The sequence below is a fragment of the Zootoca vivipara genome, chromosome 6 (genome assembly GCF_963506605.1).
Source record: "Zootoca vivipara chromosome 6, rZooViv1.1, whole genome shotgun sequence".
NCBI classification, from domain to species: domain Eukaryota; kingdom Metazoa; phylum Chordata; class Lepidosauria; order Squamata; family Lacertidae; genus Zootoca; species Zootoca vivipara.
Window position 1 is genome coordinate 57,562,245 of NC_083281.1, and position 21,343 is coordinate 57,583,587.

General features: G+C 45.0%; 1 protein-coding gene across 12 annotated transcripts in view; it reads left to right on the plus strand.

Annotated features, from left to right (window-relative positions):
- The window catches only part of ZFHX3 (zinc finger homeobox 3), a 285,359-nt gene that overhangs the window by 173,272 nt on the left and 90,744 nt on the right, over positions 1-21,343 (plus strand). For 10 of the 12 annotated variants that reach the window (XM_035118699.2, XM_035118697.2, XM_060276014.1 and 7 more), the window contains 2 exons: positions 996-3,733; positions 8,490-8,986. In XM_035118699.2, coding sequence (XP_034974590.2) covers positions 1,021-3,733; positions 8,490-8,986 — 3,210 coding nt within the window. In that variant the 5' untranslated portion in view covers positions 996-1,020. The remainder of the gene's footprint in view (positions 1-995; positions 3,734-8,489; positions 8,987-21,343) is intronic. The other 2 variants (XM_060276020.1, XM_060276021.1) reach the window with 1 other exon arrangement.

Here is a 21,343-nt window from a genome sequence, read left to right on the forward strand (position 1 = left end):
GTGAGTATAGATGGTGTGGTTAGTCAGGCCTGATCCTACATAACAAAGCTGTGAGTGAGAAGAGATGTTTGGCACAACTGACACACCTAAAGTTCAGAAACACCTCACTGTAGGACAAGGGTGTGATCTGCATAGTCAGTGCTGTAGAGCTTCCTCTTTTTTGCCTGCCTAATAGACACATGGCACTTGTTCTGGAGTGCTACATAAAGAAGCAGTCTGGTGGATGGCTTTCTCTTGCCATCAGTATATTGCAAGTTCATTATTCAGAGCCCTCCCTCAGTAGCTTAAACTAAGGAGGCTGGCATACCATTCCTGTCTAGCCTACGTCATGTTTTTGTTTTACAAGGCAGTGCATAAACTGGAGCTACTTTCAGCAAGTGCATAGAATAGATAGACCTGCTGTGTCCCCTTGCAGGTGCCAGGGTGCAGCTCCCATTAGCAAACAATTTATTTTATTTATTAAATTTCTATACAGCCCTTCATCTGAGGATCACAGGGCGGCTTACAATATAAAAACACAAAAATACATAACATAGCAACAAGCAAAACACCAACACCAACACCACCCCAATTAAAGGACCACAGATTCTTTAACTAGCCAAAAGTCTGGGAGAAGAGGGATGTTTTTTCCTGGTTCCTGAATAAGCTTTGGGAAACAGATTTTTTAATTTATTTTTTATTTGGTACTTGAATAAGTGAGGGGCTTTCCAAGAGCTCCTTCCATGCTGCTTTGACTGCCATAGTGCTGATGGGTTTTGGTGTTCCTGATAACTTCTGCCCATCCGTGCTTTCCTCCCGCTATATTTTCCAGGCTTGGCAACAGAGAGTAGCTGCTTTATTGGGTGAGGGGGCTGTGTGCATGTCACGACTGCTCTGTGTGGAAATGTGGCCTATTCTTTCTCCTAACTGACTGCTTCTCTCTCTCTCTCTCTCTCTCTCTCTCTCTCTCTCTCTCTCTCTCTCTCTCTCTCTCTCTCCTCTTTTTCTGCCTTTAGGTCCGAACCAAACTGGGTGCAATGAATGCTCCATGCAGGCCTCGCCATGGAAGGCTGTGACTCATCTGTCATCTCGGGGAAGGACAATGGGTGTGCTATTCCTCAGCACCAGCAATGGACTGAACTCAGCAGCACCCACCTCCCCAGCAAACCTTGTAACATGGAGCCATCTGCAGCGGAGAGCCATGAAGCCCTAGACAACCGGCGGGCTGCTTTCAGTGAGCACTCCGCAGAAAGTGTCGTTGCCTCTGGCTCCAGCACTGAGCCAGCCAGCAAGGAGGTCAGCTGTAACGAATGCTCCACCTCCTTTGCCAGCTTACAGACCTACATGGAGCACCACTGCCCCAGTGCCCGTCCGCTCCTCCCTCTGCAAGAAGACTGTGGGAGTGACACTGGCGAGGAGGGAGATGAGGAAAGTGATGTAGAGAATCTGGCAGGGGAGATAGTCTACCAGCCAGATGGCTCGGCATACATTGTTGAAAGCATCAGTCAGCTGATCCAAAGTGGGGGGGTCTGTGGGGGTGGCAATGGCACCAGCAGTGGGACTCTCCCATCACTCTTTATGAACTCTCTCCCCAGTGCTGGGAGCAAGCAAGGCGAGGCAACTTCGGCTGCGCCTGTCTACCCACAGATCATCAACACTTTCCACATAGCCTCATCCTTTGGAAAGTGGTTTGAGGGCTCGGACCAGGCCTTCCCGAATACCTCAGCCCTGACAGGGGTCAGCCCTGTCCTGCACAGCTTCCGCGTTTTTGATGTGCGCCACAAAAGCAACAAGGATTACCTGAACAGCGATGGTTCTGCCAAAAGTTCCTGCGTATCCAAAGATGTTCCCAACAATGTGGACCTGTCCAAATTTGATGGCTTTGTGCTTTATGGAAAGCGGAAGCCCATCCTGATGTGTTTCTTGTGCAAGCTCTCCTTTGGATATGTCCGCTCATTTGTGACCCATGCGGTGCATGACCATCGAATGACTCTGAGCGAGGAGGAGCGGAAAATTCTTAGCAATAAGAACATCTCCGCTATCATCCAAGGAATAGGCAAAGACAAGGAACCCCTTGTAAGCTTTTTGGAACCAAAAAACAAAAACTTTCCACACCCTTTCGTTTCCACAGCTAACCTCATAGGCCCTGGACACAGTTTCTATGGCAAATTCAGTGGGCTCCGCATGGAAGGGGAAGGGGGTACCCAGGTTGGGGCTGCCAGTGGAGCAGAACAACCCCAGTCGGGCCTCTTGGCCTCTGGGGCTCTCTTGAACCTTGGAGGGCTAACAAGTTCAGCTTTGAAGACCCCAATTACCTCAGTCCCCCTGGGCCCACTGGCTTCCAGTCCAACAATATCCTCCGAGGGGAAGGAGGACCATGGGATAGTAGAGTATGAAAAGCAAGACCTGGCTGACCAGGACAGCCTCTCAGAGAAAATTGAGCCAGCTGGGGAGGACGAGGAGGAGGAAGAGGACGAGGAGGAGGAAGAGGACGAGGAGGAGGAAGATGATGAGGGGTGCAAAGGGCTGTTCCCAAGCGAGTTGGAGGATGAATTGGAGGAAAGACCTCTTGAGGAGTCTGGGGCAGTGGCAGGCAGCAGCAGCAGCAAAAAGGACCTTGCTCTCTCAAACCAAAGCATTTCTCCCTTAATGCCTAATGTGCTCCAGACTCTGTCCAGGGGCACAGCTTCTTCTAGTTCTAATTCTGCTTCTTCCTTTGTCTTTGATGGTGCAAATAGGAGGAATTGTTTAAGCTTTAACAGTGAAGGCAGTGAGGGCAGCAGGAGGCTCGACTTCAGTGATGAAAGTGCCAATAAAGACAATGCCACAGTACCAGAACCAAATGAGAGTGTTGAGGGTGAAGACGGGAGCTGCATTTCCCATCACCAGCATGTGGGGCCCCTATGTGAGCTTGGGGGTGGGGAGTGCCCTTCGGGGAGCGGTGTGGAGTGCCCCAAGTGTGACACCATCCTGGGCTCCTCACGGTCACTTGGCGGCCACATGACCATGATGCATTCACGAAACTCGTGTAAGACGCTCAAGTGCCCCAAGTGTAATTGGCACTACAAGTACCAGCAGACACTTGAGGCTCACATGAAGGAAAAGCACCCAGAGCCGGGGGGTGCGTGTGCCTATTGCAAAAGTGGGCAGCCCCACCCACGGCTGGCACGGGGCGAGAGCTACACATGTGGTTACAAGCCTTTCCGCTGTGAGGTTTGTAACTACTCCACTACTACCAAAGGCAACCTCAGTATTCATATGCAGTCTGACAAGCATCTCAACAACATGCAGAACCTGCAGAATGGAGGCGGGGAACAAGTTTTCAGCCACACTGCTGGGGCTGCGGCAGCAGCTGCAGCTGCGGCGGCTGCTGCTGCTGCTGCTGCCGCCGCCAACATGGGTAGCAGCTGTGGGGCCCCCTCCCCCACCAAACCAAAAAGCAAACCAACCTGGCGGTGCGAGGTTTGTGACTATGAGACCAACGTTGCCAGGAACCTTCGCATTCACATGACCAGTGAGAAGCACATGCACAACATGATGCTGCTTCAGCAGAACATGAGCCAAATGCAGCACAACCGCCACTTGGGCCTGGGCAGCCTGCCTGCTGAGGCTGAGCTGTACCAGTACTACCTGGCTCAGAATATGACCCTGCCCAACCTCAAGATGGACAGCGCTGCGTCTGAGGCTCCGTTCATGATGGGCAGCTTCCAGATGGATCCCACCAACACAATAGCATCCATGGCCCCATCTCTAGGTGAGGTGACCTGAGTTTGCCCTGTGATTCTTTGTGGGGGGTTGTGCATAGATATTCTGAGCTGAGGTCTGTCACTGGGCGGAGCCATGGAAGAAATGGTGTGCAAGAGTGGCTTTTCGTGGGTCATGAGATGTGTTCAGGTTTCTTGTTTTCTGTGGGCAGCATGTTTACGTCTCTTAGCAAATTTTGTGAGTTTAAGAACATCAAAAAGGTTATGAAGAGGGCAATCTGCCATCAGACTCCTACAGACATGCATATGTTAGATGCTTTATTCTTGTACCTCTGCCAACCTATTCTAAAAGTTTCTCTTTTTACATGAGAGTTAGGAATATGTTTATGAAGGAAAAGGGCAAAACCCAGCTTTCAGGGTTGTTCCATGTGTGTGGTGAATGCAGCAGACTTAGTGGTAATGGTGAATTGACAGCCCTGAATTGCTAAAAAACCAAAAAATAAAGAATAACTTCTTGCCTGCCCCCCTTTCTTTAGCATTTAAGCTTAAACCTAGGTTGATATTTATACAGGTGAGTGATCACTTGAATCATGCTGGTTTTCATATTGTCAGAATATGCATATGCCTCCATCCTCCTTTTTCTGGAGAAAGCAGGAGAGCTGTGATTATTATTGCATTCATAAGTATAACTGACCAGACAGGTTTAAACTTTTGTTATATACTAATAATTTTTTTATATGTGTCTGCAGTAACCTTTTGGAAGAACTGTGTGATGTTTCAAACAGAGCAGGGCTGATTGTGACACCACCTTTTGAATATTTAATATTAAAGTGTTTTCCCATATGGTAATAATGGTAGGTTTTTTTAGCACTAACATATCACAAGAAAAGCCTATGTTTAATTCTATCACTGTTAGTGGAGTTTGCTGCTTTAGAGAGGAGTATACATCTTTTAAACAACTGCAGTGGTGCATGCGTATGGAAGTCACTATTTTTGGTAATCTGTGAAATCGTACAGTTCTGAGTGTAGTGGCTCAGCAACTTCTTCCTGGAGTGTGTCAAGCCAACTTCCTGCTGAGATTGAGAGATTCAGGCTGGGGGTGGGGGCAGCATGGCACCCCCTCATTGTTAGCAAAGCAATTTCTCCCCCTCCCTATGGATGCATCTAAAGCTGTAAGAAAGGCCATCCTGTGGCTGCAACCTTGGACTGAGTGGAGGGTGTGCAGAAGAGCCAGGTTTGGCCCCAGCAAACTTATGGCCAATGTTTTATTGGAGAAAAAGGAGATGGAGATGTCACTTTCTCATTTTATGTAGCCTGTCTTTCACATATCAGTAGATACTTTCGTACTGGGAGTTTTGCAGGGAAATGAGTGACTTTTCTTGCCGTACAGTGCATAGTAGTATAATCTGCTCTGAAACAGGGCAGGGGGAGGGAGGGAGAAATCATGCTTTTAAGATTTCTTCCCCTGAACTAAGCATCAGAGAGACCTGCCCTTTGTGTCTTTCTGTGTTTGAAGTTCAGAGAAATCCCTCCTTTTGGAAACTGCAAGCTTTTCAGACAACTGTGTTTATAATTTAGCTGTTCTTTCAAAGTCTCTTGTCTCAAACAGATTCTGTGAAAATTCCCAATTTTTTATTGGGCATCTTGTGAAATGTTATAAAGCATTGAAAACTCCATTGTTCTATAATATGAGCCCAAACTCAGCATTACTGCTGTTTAGACAATGAGAATTATAGGCAAAAGTAGCTGTAGGAGGAAATGCTACAAAAACTAAGAAGCCATTGTCTGAAGAAGAACAGGTGTTTTAAAGGACTATGGCAGAAGGGAGATGATGGGAAGTAGATGAGGGTGGCTTGAGAGTGGAAAGATTGTCTTGACTGTGATGTTCCTGCACCTAGCTGTCCAAACAATATTTTTATTATGCAGAATGAATTGAGGTGACTGTGTGTAAAGCATTGGTGCATATGATTTTGTAGAAGTCTGTACTAATGTACTTAAAGTGAAAAACTGTGTGTGAGAGTGAGAGAAAGCATTAAAAAGTATGGCAGTCTATGGGTTTCATTCAATGTAGTGCTAAGTTAAACTCATTTAGATGTATTATTGTTCCACTGGTGAAATGTTTTGCATCAATGGAATGTTTTGAGTGAGAGAATGCAGAAGCAGGTTGCTGATAGATTTGTTGCACAGTAGATTGCGAAATCTATTGCACAGTAGTATGTGACTGCTAGGACAGCAGTTCCATTGGATTGCTCTGTTGTGCAACATTAAAATTCACCCATCTGCTAGCAGCACTTACACTTGTGGACAGAGAGTATTGGATACAGCCTTATGAACACAACCTCAAATTCCTCTGCTTCTGTGCTGCATTTTTAATGTGCTATACTGGTCTCTCATACCCCCATGAGGGTAGATTTCTTGTTTCCATATTATAGGTGGCAAGTAAGCTGAGATGGAAACTTACCGTTGACTGAAAAGGAAATGGAACAGCCCAGAGTAGGCTATTGTTCTCACTGCTGGACTCCATGTTTGGAATGCTGTTAGTTTGGCTAGAGTGTACAACTGCAGTACTGTGTTCCCTACCTGGTCCCCCCTTTCCCGAAAATGCAGAATTCTGGTGTTCATCATGCTTTAACAAATGGGCTAGTGGGTAACACTAGTTCATTCAGACATCGTGCCAAATCATGGTTTGCCCTAATCTTACAGTTGGCCAATTGTACAGCTGACAATTTTTTTGCCTCTGTTTCTGCCTCAGATGTCCACCTTCATCTTCATGATGCAGTAAACCCTGGAGGCAGGTCAATGACTATAGCGATGGTTTGCCAATTCAGACATGATATACCAAAGCATAGTTAAGCTATGGTTTGATGTGATATCTGAATTGCACCAGTGCATTCCTCATGGGAATTAGTATGACTTCCTTCCTGAACTTGAGGCACCCAAGGGCATAGCTAGGGTTGTGGCAGGGGGATTCTGCTTAGAGATGTAAAATTATTAGGCATTTTGAAGCAATGGAAGAAAACTGCTTGTTTGGGGGAGGGGAGGGGATTTGGGCAGGTGATAGAAGTAAATATATTCAACATTCCTTTTTATCAGAATCAAATGTCCTTTTCTACATTAAGAACATGAAGTTGTGTGGTAGTTTGATATATATTAAATGTAAAAGTACACATTCCTTCACTCTCACTAAAACAATGATAAACCAAAGATCTCAAATGGAACTGTAACTTGATCCACCATATTGTATTAACTGCATCTATTTTTTTGCCAGGTGGGAGCAGGTGGAAAAATAGAAATAAAATAAAAGCTGAAAATTGAAACCATTAACATCCTAGTAAACAGGGGGGGGGGCTTTTTAATTGAGCTTAGAAGCAGTATTTAGCCCTCAGTATGATTGTGCAGAAAATATGAGAGAGCACTCATATAGAAAATAACCATCCCTGTAATATAATTAAAGAGTAATACTAAATCTGAATATTTTCAATTAATCTTAATTGTGTCACTGAACTCTTCAATAGTATGTCATCCTATGTAGTCAGGCTATAATCCTCTGCACACTTACAAGCAAGTAAGCTCCATTAAACTGAGTGGAATTGGATTGGATTGCAGGTGTCACTTTAGCTGTAGACAAATTTTAAATTTAATTTATTTAATTTATATAAGATCCCATCTCAGCAAATATATCCTTGAATATACCAGTATGAGTTATTTTTCATCTTAATCAAACTAAATGTCTCAAATACCACTTTTAGCTCGATGGGCTTCAGAAAATTCAGGCATTGAAATTAGCTTAAGTCTGTCATAAATTTAGTTTTCATCCTTGATTTGGGGTGCTGGTTCAAACATTTATCAGTTTAATTTTACTTGATGTAGTACAGGGGTAGGAAACCTCAGACCCAGGCCCAAATGTGCCCCCCCAGGCCTCTATCAGGCCCTCAAAACTTTTCCTGGGCCACACCCCATCATTGGCCCTGCCTTGCAACCTGGGTGGTTTTGCTTGGCTTGAATGTGTCCTTGAACTCTTAACAATGCCTCTTGCTTGTCTGAATGAAAGGCAGAGAGGAAGGTCTGTAGAAACTAGCCTACTGTGCAAAGGTGCCAACTTCTGCCTCTTACCCCACCCACTATGGTAAGCAGCCTTTGGAAGGTTGCCCCTTAGGCTCAAAAATGTTCCATAATCCTGACGTATCAGCTGGAGGAATGTGAGGCAAGTGGAAAGATACATTGAGGACTGCGTTGAGCATAGGTCACGTCACTCTTGTCAGGGCAATATGCTTGGAATGCTCTCAATTTAGTGCATATACCAGTACCGGTACATAGGGATGTTCAGCAGTGTTTGAAAGTACTTTTCCAACATCGTGAGAAGGATGTTGCCTGTTGAATAATCTCATCAAACACAGCAACAATGCATAACCCTTAAATCACTCTTTGATCTAAGAGACTTGCAACAATGTGAACTGACAGTTACTTTTTAAAAATAAAATTGATATTATTTTAATAATAAATGCAGGTTTTTTTAAAAATAAGTACTGCATTTATTATTATAAAGGATAAAATATTTCTTAGCTATTTCCCAATTTCCAGTATGTCCATTTCAGGCCTTGGAAAATAAAAGGGGGAAAGTGGGGTTCTGTTTCCAGTTTCACCCTGTTTCTAGCCCAGGTCTTCATGCCTTAAGGTCTGTAGGAGCTTCTTTGACCAGGACCCTTCTAGATGCACTGCTGTCATGGAGTAGGAATGAGTTGCTGCCCTCCACCCTGCTTGTTTCTGCAGAGCTTTTCTGACTGACTTTCTTCTTTCTCTGTGCAGTGGGTGGAGAGATCCCCCTGGACATGCGGCTTGGGGGTGGGCAGCTGGTGTCTGAGGAGCTAATGAACCTGGGGGAGACGTTCACGCAGACCAATGACCCTTCGCTGAAGCTTTTCCAGTGTGCCGTGTGCAACAAGTTCACCACAGACAATTTGGACCTGCTGGGGCTGCACATGAACGTGGAGCGCAACCTGCCTGAAGAGGAATGGAAGGCTGTGATGGGGGACTCTTATCAGTGCAAGTTGTGTCGCTACAATACGCAGCTCAAGGCCAATTTCCAGCTCCATTGCAAGACTGACAAACACGTGCAGAAGTACCAGCTGGTGGCACATATCAAGGAGGGGGGCAAGGCCAATGAGTGGAGGCTCAAGTGTGTGGCTATTGGGAACCCCGTGCATTTGAAATGCAATGCCTGTGACTATTATACCAACAGCTTAGAGAAGCTGCGTCTCCACACAGCGAACTCCAGGCATGAGGCCAGCCTGAAACTCTACAAGGTAAGGAAGACCCAGTTTTTCACATGCTTTTGCTGTTGGGTGGGACAGTGCAAAAAAACTTTGGCAGCTTGCCTTGAACACCAGTTCAGTTTCATTTATTCCTAGCTTGGCTAAGAGTAGCTTTTCTAGAAGGAATTCTGAGACTGGGTGCCAGTGCAAGGATGTCAGCAGACATGTAACCCACAGAGCTGCTACTCTTTCTATTGGCTCACCACCTGCAGCCCAATTCTAGGAGAGTCTTTTGTTGAGGAAACGCAGTGTTTGCAGATACTGTACAAGAATGTCCCTTCCTCCTATAAGGAAGATAATTCTTTGAGTAGGGAATGCACATTTATGTGCGGTTTGTACTAAGGGGTGGGGTGACCTGGTTGTTTCTATTCTTGTGGTGCTGTTGTTTGTTGCTCCTATGCCTAATAGTTGTGCTGTTGCATTCGTATTTTATGCCAGAAATGTGCACATCTCCTTAGCCTTTCTCAATATAGGGCTCCAAGGCACACAGGTGTTCATGGATCACACCTGTCATTTATACATCCTGTACATTGGTGTACCTGCAGCAAAGTGGCAGGTCAGAGAGGAGGGATGGTTGTAATAGGGCTCTGCTGCCAAGCATGTTTTTCTCCTCCTCTAGTATATCCTCACTGCCTCTGTTTTACCTCTCTGTCAGCTTCTTCTGGCTGCAAATTTCTGTTCCCCTTGCCCTGCCCCCAACCAATCCATGTAGACTAGAAACCGAGAAGCTCTGCATATACAGTAAATAGTCCTTTCACTTGCACGGCAGAATTGCTCCAGACATTTCTATTGATTTTCACTGGACTTAAAGCTTCACCTTTTTCTCTAATCATCCCATAATGGCTTTAGTATGAACAATCAGGTACAAATTGCTATAAATCTAAGCAGCTTCTAAGCAGCTTCACTTCATGTACCTTCCACTCACTTATACATGCTGTCTTACTTGCTTTCATCTGTTTTCTTCAATTTTCTGTTCTACTTGTTCTGCCACTCTCCAGCCCTCCTCCTGTTCGCTAAAGGGTGTTGCCCTCTTGATGCTGGGTTCATTCTTATTCTCTTTTGTCTGCTTCTTGACTGTCTGGCCCAAAGTTGGCTATTGGCAAAGTTTCAGGAGAGCAGAGTAACTTGTTACCGAGTATTTGGCCTGGCATAACAGAGCTGCAGGTGCTTATGACCCCAAGTAGGCTTTGCTTGGTTCTGAAAATTAACCTAGGCTAAGTGAGTATGTAAATGTTCACCAGGGGATGACCACTGCAGGAGACTTTACTGATGTATGTTATTGTGTGTGAAGGGGCTAGTTGAGCTGCTCGGAGCCGCAGCCAGACTGTAGAGCTATGTCAGGAATGAGCACTACATGGTTCTTCCTCCAGGATGGGTGGGAAATGGGAAAGGTAGTTGGGGCAATGTGATAGATCTTCTTGCCTATGCAGCAAGCGTCTGCTGATGTTATCTACCTGCTGAGGATGCTACCCATGTACAAAACTGGTATTAAATCTGCAACTTGCTCCCAAACTCTTTTAGGTATTCGAATTTCATATATGCGGAGGCTTCAGGCATTTGAGTCCTCCACTTATATAAAACTCCATGTCTCCAATTTTACCCACAAGGAAGGAGACTGAGCCTGACTTCCATGTTGAGAAATATCAGGCTTAGTCCGTCCCAGTTTGGCTCTAGTGTTGGGTAGTATCCCAACCTGGTTAGACGGATTGGTTTGTAGTGGTGGTGGAAGCATTATTAGGATGATGTGACTTAATCTAGAACAGGTGTCAGCAACCTTTTTCAGCTGTGGGTCCCTCAGACCAAGTGATGGGCCGGACTATATTTTGAAAAATATATATGAATGAATTCCTATGCCCCACAAATAACCCAGAGATGCATTTTAAATAAAAGCACACATTCTACTCATGTAAAAGCACCAGGCAGGCCCCACAAATAACCCAGAGATGCTTTTTAAATAAAAGAACACATTCTACTCATGTAAAAACATGCTGATTCCCAGACCATCCATGGGCCGAATTGAGAAGGCGATTGGGCCGCATCTGGCCCCTGGGCCTTAGGTTGCCTACCCCTGGTCTAGAAGAAGTTGAGTTTGGATATTGGAATCGAATGTTGGGAATCATCCTGACAACAAAGTCTGGCTCTTCATTTGTGTTTCTGCCTCTGTGGCTCGGGAGTCTGGGGAACAATCCTAGGGCTAGCTTTTCTTTTTTCAGGACCTTGAGTTGTGTATTGTAAAATGGAGATTGGTGGGATGTTTTCCTCTTGCTAATGTAATCCATTAGCCTGGCACATGCATAATCAGTTTAGAGTGCAGTTAACTGGATGTAATCGAGTTCTTGCCTCTCTGCTGGAGAAAATCCTCTCCAGATGCTGCCTGGGTGAGAGAGCTCAAGGCTTATCATACTTGCAATCCTCCTTACCCTGCCTTTTTGCCATTTTCCTTTTAAGTTGTTATTCCTTGGCTCCATGTATTGCATAAATGGTGCTAGGTGCCAGAAATGTGTGCGTGTGTGACTGACAAGTATCAGCAGAGGGACACTTGAAACCTTGCTCCTTGAGCAGGTTGCCTAGTGGGTTTTAGTGCTAATGAGATAGCCCTTGTGGCGCTGATAAGAAGTTGGCAAGCACCACCTATGTATAGCTTCAGTGGCAAAGTAGGCACAAAGGTAAGGTGGATGTGTTGGGAAGCCTGGATGCAAAAGCAAAAATGCAAAAGCAAATCATTCTTGCACAACAGGGAAATGAAAGAATTTTCAAACTAGTATATGAAACCACTGAATAATTCAACACTATATTTAAGTCTCCCAAAGAAGTGGACTTATTTATTTATTTGGTCCGTAGCTTGTTAATGGCATGGATTCAAATGATGTCCAATTTTACCACATTGGCTAGGCATGCAGTAGAGCAAGGCTGAGGAAACGTTGTGCCTCCAGATGTTGCTAAATTGTAACTCCCATCAGCCTCAGCAAACATAGCCAGTGGCCAGAGATGATGGGTATTGTAGTCCAGTAACATCTGGAGGGACACTTGAAGTAGCTGCTGCTCACATTGTACATTAGGGTCATGCTGCCAGAATAGATTACTTGCTTAATAGCTCTTTTTTGGCATTTAAATATTCCTAATTATGCTTTAATTTGTCCCTTAATGGGACTTTCTGCTCAATGGCTGATCCCCAAAAGCAGTTTACCAGGAAAGTCACCTTTTGTACATGTCAGGAAGCCCATTGGAGCTTGTGTTGGCACTCATCCTTTCAAGCCTGAGAGTAGTCCTCACAGGTGGCGCTGTGGGTTAAACCACAGAGCCTAGGGCTTGCCGATCAGAAGATTGGCGGTTCAAATCCCCGTGACGGAGTGAGCTCCCATTGCTCGGTCCCTGCTCCTGCCAACCTAACAGTTTGAAAGCATGTCAAAGTGCAAGTAGATAAATAGGTACTGCTCTGGCGGGAAGGTAAGCGGCATTTCTGTGTGCTGCTCTGGTTCTCCAGAAGCGGCTTAGTCATGCTGGCAACATGACTCGGAAGCTGTATGCCGGCTCCCTCGGCCAATAAAGTGAGATGAGCGCCGCAACCCCAGAGTTGTCCATGACTGGACCTGATGGTCAGGGTTACCTTTACCTTTACCTTTAAGTAATACTATACAAGACAGGCTTCCTTCAGCAGTTCTGGATGGCCATAATAATAAGATTCCATATGCAGACAGACTCTGTTTTTTGTTTTTCTGTTTTTGGTAACCCCATTATATGTTAACTTATCCCTGTCACAGATCCAAGGAGGCACTTCTCTTTGTACAGGATAGTGGGCTCTTCCCAAGTGAGAGGGTTCAGTGTTCATTGAGTGACAACAGTACATTGGAGACACATAAGGTGGCCTTTTTTTGTTGTGGTAGCAAAAAAGATCAGAAAGAAGGAACTGGATAAAATAGCCATAAACTATAAGAGGGATTCAGAGTACTAAATTGAAAATCAGTGTAGATGCAGGGCCATCCCTGTTATCAGATATCTCACATATGTTTACTGTTTTTATTTGTCGATGTCTGAGTTATATTTTAAGCTGAATGTGATTTATGGAATTGTCATGGCACAATAAACTTACTTTGATTTGATACAAGGCAGGCATCTACAGGTAAATAAGTTTGCCACCAGATCTGGGATTGAAAAAGAAAATCCTTGCACTTTTTGTTGAATGAAGCTGGAGAGATGCTGGCTCTGGAACAGCCTGCAGGAGTGTGTTGGCTTTTCTTAATGATGTGTGTTTCTTGCTACTCCATGCTCATGACTAGATGGTACATTGTGGGTAAAAGGAAGTAGTCTCTCCTTGCACCTTCATGTTTGCCATTAAGTTGTCTCTGTAGAACTCTCCTGTATGGATATCTGGATATACAGTATCATGTATTGGTGCACTCTATGTAAGTTTTTTTCACTTCAGCTGTCTTTCTACTAGTATGGTTTTCAGGCCTTTGTTTCTTTTCCCCAGATTATCCTCTTCAGGGAGGCCATAGCTGTCTGTACTTTTACTGTCATAGCTAAGATAGATACTGTATTCCTGACTCTTCCCAAGAGTCAAGCATTGGTTCCTTGGTGTAAAGCATTTTATATTTGCTTTGGCACATTGGACTTAGTAGATGGCTGAGTGTGCCTACTGAGGTCTGGAAGCCTTACTTGTCCCCAAGCAGCTGAATAGTTCTTTGTGTACCTTGCTCCTGTTCTTCTTCCTCCTCCTCCACTTCTTTGCTATGGCTGTTTGCTTTCAGCAGTGGTGGTGCTGTTTCATCCTGGATGGTCTTGTTGAGACCATTTGGCAGCGGGTGAGATGGTGCTCCAAATAAACTTCAGCTTTGTGTGCAGAATGAAGATGATAAAAGCACTGGAAATGTTTCAGGAAGCAGAAAGTGAATCCTCTCAACTGAGAGGATGCTAATTACACAGCTAATTAATCCAACAGATGTTGCTCTCTCTTGGTGCAGATCATGCTAGTTAAGTAGGCTTCCTGCATACTCTTCAGAATGCCTTGGCGTACATTCTGTGTTTATCATTTTAGGCACTGGAGTGCCTGGAGCCTCTTTGAGGTTTTAGCCTTTAAAGCTGGGGGCAAAAGGAGCTACAGACCTTACTGTAACCTGTGGAGACTCTCTCTTCCATCAGCCTGAATCTTTTCCAGCTAACAGATAATGTCCTCTAGGCTTGAATCATACCACATGCGTTTGCATGTGCTCCATGACATTCTTGTTTGCAAGTGATAGTAAAGGCATCAGTGAACAGACAGACATGTGTCAGGAGTTTGAACCCACCTAGGGTAGTAGAGCTCAGTGTTCCTTTCATTGCCCTGCTTGGTCTTAAATTCTTTGGAGACTGACAGGCACTGAACATCTCCTTAGCAAAGCCTTCAGTTAATCGGTCAGTTTACTGTGGTGGTGTTTATTATGAACATTTATATTCCACCTTTCCATCAGAATATTGTCTAATAATAAATAGAAAATACAGGAAAATACAAGCTAAAAGCATTTAAACTGCACCATGAATAAAACATACGAAATAATAAAACAGCTCTAAAAGTAAAGAAAGCATATAAGAGCAGGAGAAATTAAACATCCTATTAAAATCACTGATGAGCCATCTGAAAAAGAGAAGTTTGCCCTTCATTGAGAGAGGGTATTCCATAGTCTGGGTGCAGCCACTAGAAGGTTTCTACAAAATTATCCTGTATACTTTACTGATGCCAGAGGACAGAGCTGACCCATCCATGAAGCAGGGTGAAACAGCTGCCTTGGGTGGTGGCAGAGAAGCAGTACCAGTATTAACACCAATTTTTGAGACCTTGAAAGATCTCACATGGTGTGAGAGATCTCATGAGAGCTTAGTGATATCTTGCCATAAATTGGCACCAATACCGAAGGAGATGGGGTGGTGTGGTGGCTGTGTCAGTGGCACAGCTGAACAGGATGGTGCTTCCATTTCTTCCCAAGGCTATCCCAAGGCTAGAATCCTGTAACCCAAATTGCTAGCCTGATTCTTGAGGAGAGAATACTACTCGCTCTAAAAAGTTCCGGGATAGTCTTTCCGTGTGGGTTCATGTAGAAGCTTAAACATCATGGAAAGCAGAACAGAACCCTCTGGGGCGCCATAGGGCACTAGCCAAGGGGCCAGACAGGAGCCTCCCAGCACCACCTTTTGGAACCAGCTGTCTAGGTAAAACTTGAACCACTGAGCAACATCTCAGGGGAATACCCTGGGTAATAATGGTATCAAGTCATTGAAAGGTCCAGCAGAACCAATAGGGATGTATTTCCCTTTTCTAGTTCCTGGCATAGGACATCAGCTAAGGTGATCATAATTGTTTCAATCCCTTAACCAGGTTTGAATATGGATTTAAAGCAGGGGTCCCCAAACTTACATGGCCTCGGGCCGGTTCCTCCGGCGCCGATCACGTGGCGGGCCGGAGGGCGGGGGAACGCGCTCCCATACACGCATGCACTCGCTTTTTCTGGTGCGGCGAAGCACTGGAAATGGCTTCTGCGCATGCACAGACGTCATTTCTGGTGCACTTCCGGGGCGGTGCAGCACCAGAAATAGCTTGTGCGCATGCGTATGGGAGTGTGTTCCCCCACCCTCCGGCCTGCGCATGCGCACAAGCTATTTCTGGCACCGCACCAACCCGAAGATGGGCAACCGCACGGCGGCGTGCCAATAAGAGTGGGGGTCATCGGGGGGCCGCACAATTGGCTCACGCGGGCCGCATCCGGCCCCCGGGCCTTAGTTTGGGGACCCCTGATTTAAAGTGACCTTGATAATGTGTTTCATGCAGCTGAGAGACCATTTTGGAGCTGAGAGACCATTTTATGTTCAAGCACCTAGCCCAGAAATAGAATGTTAGACTGACCAGAAATTATTCAGTTTAGTGGGATTCAGGGAAGGCTTTTTCAATAATGGCTTTTTTTAAGGCTTGGTGAAACCACACCCTCATGTAAGGAAACATTTACCAGTCTCCTTAATTAGCCAATTTCTCCTCCTCACAGTTTATACCAGTCAGAAAGGCCCAGGGACACACACACATGGTAGGCCTCACCTGTCCACATCCTTGGGCTGTGCAAATTGAAAAGTAATAAGTAGTTGCTCTAGGTAGCTCCACAGAAGTACACTAAGACCTAGTAACAATAGGTGAGGATTCCTCCTACTCCCCCTTAAGGCTCATGAGGCAACAGGCCCGTGGTTACATGAAATAACTTCGCTGGATGAGACTGCAGGGCACCATGGTGATGTGAAAGTAAGCTTGCTTTGCCATCATTATTGCCATAGCACAAGTCCCTAAATTGTGTTCTAGTTTGAGTTGAGTTCTGATTTGCCCCAATGTGCAACTATATTGCTAAATCATTTGCTGAGGGACTAATGGGATGTTTCCCATGACAGCCTTGCAGTTACTCCTTGAGGTGAGTTCACCTGCTTGCATAAGAGCTGTGCTTCCATGCTAGTGTGGGCGGGAGGGAGGTGCCTCTGCTGCCCCTCTGGACGGAAAGCAGGCCATTGTTGTTTTGGCTGAGTATTTATCTGAAGGTGGATTTTGCCTGAGGGCTGTTGTGGCAATAGAAACGGAGTCTCATGGAAAAGAAGGCAAGCACCACAAACCCAGCAGGTGCTAGTAGCAGAAGAGCCGAAGAGAAGCACTTGAAAGGAGCCAGGAGAGAGAAATATGGTCCAAGGCACAGGAGTGCTGCTTGGGGTCTTGGAGCCTCCTGTAAATCACAGTTACTGCACTTGATTCAGCATAATTGATGCGGCCTCGTTGCCCACAGCTGATGAGGATTATATCAGCTTGGTTTAACAGTCTCATTTCCTACTCCCAGTGCACCCTTGTTTTAATGTGTTTCAGTTAATGAGGTAGAAGAGAGGATGAGGTGTTGCCATTTATACACAGGCAGAATCTGTGCAGAGGCTCCACCAGCACAGATACAGCTACTCTTGGGCATTGAGAAATCCGTTGCTCACCTTCCAATGGATGCTTCTGGCTCATGGCTGCAGGGGTTCTGTTGCAGGCCCCACCCGAACCATGTATCAGGCAAAGCATTCGGTGGTGGGGAGTGTTTGGATCCCCTATGCACAAAGCCTTTGGAGCTGGAAGCAAAAGACTTCGGTGTCTGGGGGGTCTCAAAATCAGAAATGTGTGTGTGTAAGAGTTGAGGCAGAGCACACCTTCCTACCTGCTCCCCAAATCCTATTATTGGGAACTGCTGCTGAGGTTGATGTTCTGTGGCTGTCTGTGAGGTCTTTGGCTATGATAAGGGTTTCTTGTGCCAGTGCCTGGGTGGGCTTCGAGTTGTCACCCTTAAAAACTGCCCTTTGCTGCTTTGGTAGGGGGTAGTGTTCTTTCTGAGCAGCAGCTGCCTGCAGGTGGAAGGGACACCCCCTCCTCTAGTTAACATTCTGGTGTGAAGTGTCTATAAATAGTTAAGCTGCCTGTTATCTAAGTCCTGGCCTGGTGCCAGGCCTTGGCATCAGCTGGCTGCCAGCACAGCCCCCAAGGCCTGCCTATTTCAGCACTCCTGAAGGCAAAGCTGCTGTTGGTTTAAGCAGGAATTAAATAATTACCATGTCTTAGCTCTCCCCACCTTCCCTGGGCTGACACTATAAATTGTCAGGCTGCTTGTATTTAATGTGAATTATGTCATATGGTATCCCCTTTGATTTTGACATGCCTCAGTTTGTAAATACATGAGCCTCTCAAAGGATTGTGGTTAGCCTCGGGGAGCTGAGTAGGGAGCAAGCACAATGCTTGCCTCTTTCAACAGGCAGAGTAGTGCCTGGAATGGAAAGCGCTTGCTGCTGCTCAGCATGTGACGAAGGGAGGTTGTAGGAGAGCTGGGGAGCCATGGAGTCCCCACCCCCAGCTTGGCGGGGACCCTGTTGTGCAGTGCTGTGGCTGTTTGCCTTCATGATGCTTCTCCAAAAATGTGGGTTCCCAGGCAGATGTGTGCTGCAAGTGTGCAGGCATATAAATGAGCTTTGCATGAGGCAACTCCTTATTTGGCTTCAGCAAAGTACAACAGAAACAGTTGGGGCCAGATGTGTGAGATTCTCTTGCCAAGCAAGTGAAGGCTGTCTCTTCAGCATGCTTTTCTGAGCCCTGTTTTCATGTTTGCATTTTTAAGTTGCTACAGGAAGGGGGGCTTCTGAAACTTGACCAATGCAAAGCTATGATTGTAAAAAACAGTAGTTACAAGTTGGGAGTAAACCAGGCTTCCTCAAGCTCGCCCCTCCAGATGTTTTTGGCCTTCAACTCCCATGATCCCTAGCTAGCAGGACCAGTGGTCAGGGATGATGGGAATTGTAGTCTCAAAACATCTGGAGGGCCGACTTTGAGGAAGCCTGGTGTAAACAAATCAACAGATAGTTAAAAAACATTATTCTGGGATATTCTCCACAGAAAAGTGGTGGAAACCAAACAAATTTTCTAGACTTGAGACTGATAATAGATTCCTTAAAATGTGATTCAGTGAGTGGTGGTCTACTGGGGTCAGAAAGGGGTCTTTTCTCCCACTGCATGGCAACCACTACAAACAGGGCAGGTTCTTGAGTGACACTGAGATGTACCAAAATCAGATTTTTTAATGTCACGGATCGGGGGCTTACAAAGTAATTTCCCTTAAAGTCAGGTCAGCTGGGCCTAGGGGACCATCTTAAAATGTGACTTGGTTCCTTGAACCTAAGAAGAGCCTGGTTGCCGAAAGCCCAGCTTATCTTGTCTCCTGACTTCCCACAAGCAGGTCATGAAGACAACAGCCCTTTCCAACTGTGGCCCTCAAGCAACTTTCATTCAATAGCAACCCATGTCTTCTAAACAAGGAGGTTTCATTTAGCTCTGGTGGCCAATAGCAGTTGATCGGTGCATCCTTCTATGATTTTGCCTAATAAGCTTTTGAAGCCCACTAAACAAGTGGCCACCTCTGCATATTGTGGCAGCAATTCCCACAAGTTTATGACGGAGACAATTAGGAGACAATCAAACCAAAAGTTCAAAAAAGAGTGGGAAATTTATAAGGAATATTTTTAAAAAACAGTGCCGTCAAGTCAAAACCTGGGCATGCTTTGATTAATTTTCACAAATTACAATATGGATTAGAAGTATAGTATTCAGATAGCAGAAGAAATGATGAAATGATTAAAGAAGCAGTTTAACAAATTGGTAAGACAGACCCGCTTTGAGGAAGACGGAAGTCTACTAGGGAAGATAAGGAATTGGAAATTAAGAATATGGCGGCATAAGTTCTTTTGTAAGAATTTATGGATTTTTTTCCTTTTTTCTGTTATGATTTTTGTTAATCTATTGTGTGTGTTTGTTAATTAAGGAAACTAATAAAAACATTTTTTAAAAAAAGTTAATGTATGTGTTGTGTGCAAGAATATAAGAAGAGACTAGCTGTAGCTGGATCAGGCCAAAGGGGGCCTATCTAGTCCAGCATCCTGCTCTCTCAATGCCCAATCAGATGCCTCTTCTGGAAAGCCCACAAGCTGGATGAGAGCAGAACAGCACTCTCCCCACTTCTGATTCCCAGCAACTGGTATTCCAAGGAATACTTCCTCTTATAGTGAAGATAGAACATGGCCATAATGGCTAGTAGCCATCAGCAGCCTTGTCCTCCATGAATTTGTCTAATCCCCTTTTGAAGCCTTCTCTGTTGCTGGCCATCGCTAGCTCTTGCAGGAGCAAATTCCATAATCTGCAATTGAACACATTGTAAATAAGTACTTTTGTCTGTCCTGAATCTTCAGATTCATTGAATGAACCCAGTGAGTTCTAGTATTACGTGTACAAATTCTAGTAGAATGAAAGAGAGGGGAAAGAAATCCTTTTTTCCAAAATGTTCAGTTTTATATCTGCCTTCCTACCCACCTACCCCAATTTCCCCCTCTTTAGGTAAAATTACCCAAACAGTTTAGCTTTTCATTGTGGACTGCAGGCCAAACTTCAAAGACAATCCCCAAGGGAAAAGGGGTTATTGATGACTTCCAAAAGCCCTTGATGTTATGGATATGTGGAAATCCTAAATGCTAGTGTTAACCCTGTATGTATGTATTTATGTATGTATGTATGCATAAATTATTATAATATGAAGCAACTAAAATTGCAAGGCATTCTACAAAAAATTAAAGCAAAGGCCCTGCCTGCAGGCTTACAATTGAAAGCATACCATGATGGCAGAAAGGTGTTCTCTGAGGTCAGTTCACACTTTAGTAGTGGAATGCTTTGTGCACAGTATTAGTCAGCTTGTGTATCTTGGCAGGTCATGGATCTGTCCCACCACTTTCTCAATTGTGCACTAAGGCAATATGTTCTTATAATATGAATCTGATGGTATGCTAGTGCGCCTCATAAAAAAAGCTTTGAGATGAAGATCAATGCTACCTTTTTGATCAGCAAATGTAAAATTTGCCACATGTCTGATCTCCAAGTTATTGGCTTACAATTTAACGTTGCCTATGCAGGTGGATTGCTGCTGTGAGTAAAGAAAATGGCCAAGATGGGCCTTCACTTAAATGGATGCCTCTAATCTACATGCTTTAGCATAGGGTCCCCAAACTAAGGCCCAATCGCCTTCTTAATCCGGCCCGGGGACGGTTCAGGAATCAGCATGTTTTTACATGAGTAGAATGTGTCCTTTTATTTAAAATGCATCTCTGGGTTATTTGTGGGGCATAGGAATTCATTCATATATATTTTTTCAAAATATAGTCCCCCCCCCAAGGTCTGAGGGACAGTGGACCGACCCCCTGCTGAAAAAAATTGCTGACCCCTGCTTTAGCATTTGCACATCCCTTCTGTGAACATGGTTAATGATAAAGGCTGGGCTACTGAGTGTTTCACTGAAACAATTGCCCCACAAGTAGGAATTGGAACTTGGGTCTCTCTCCAGTCTCAGTCTGATGCTGTAACTGCTAAAAATGCATAGCATGGATGTTCTGCTCCTTGAGGGACCCTAAACCCAAGGGAAACAAGCCAAGGTAAAGTGCTGGGACTAGGGCTTCCCCAGAGGAGACTGATCACATCAGAGGCCCAAGGGAGACTGATAGATGCCCCTTCCTGTTCACTTGCTAGGTTATAAGGTACACCTGGTCTCTCTCTGGCTTTTCCTTCCTCCTACGTAGACTCCTGTGGATGATGTCTCCTGGCAACTAGGGTCACATCTACATTGTACATTTAGAGCACTGTTATAACACTTTAAAAGCCATGAAGAATCCTGGGAACTCTAGTTTGTTAAGGGCACTGAAAATTGTAGCTCTGTGAGGTCAGTACCCTTAATAAAATACAGTTCCCAGAATTCTTTGGTGGAAGCTGTGATTGCTAAAGTGGTATAAGAGTGC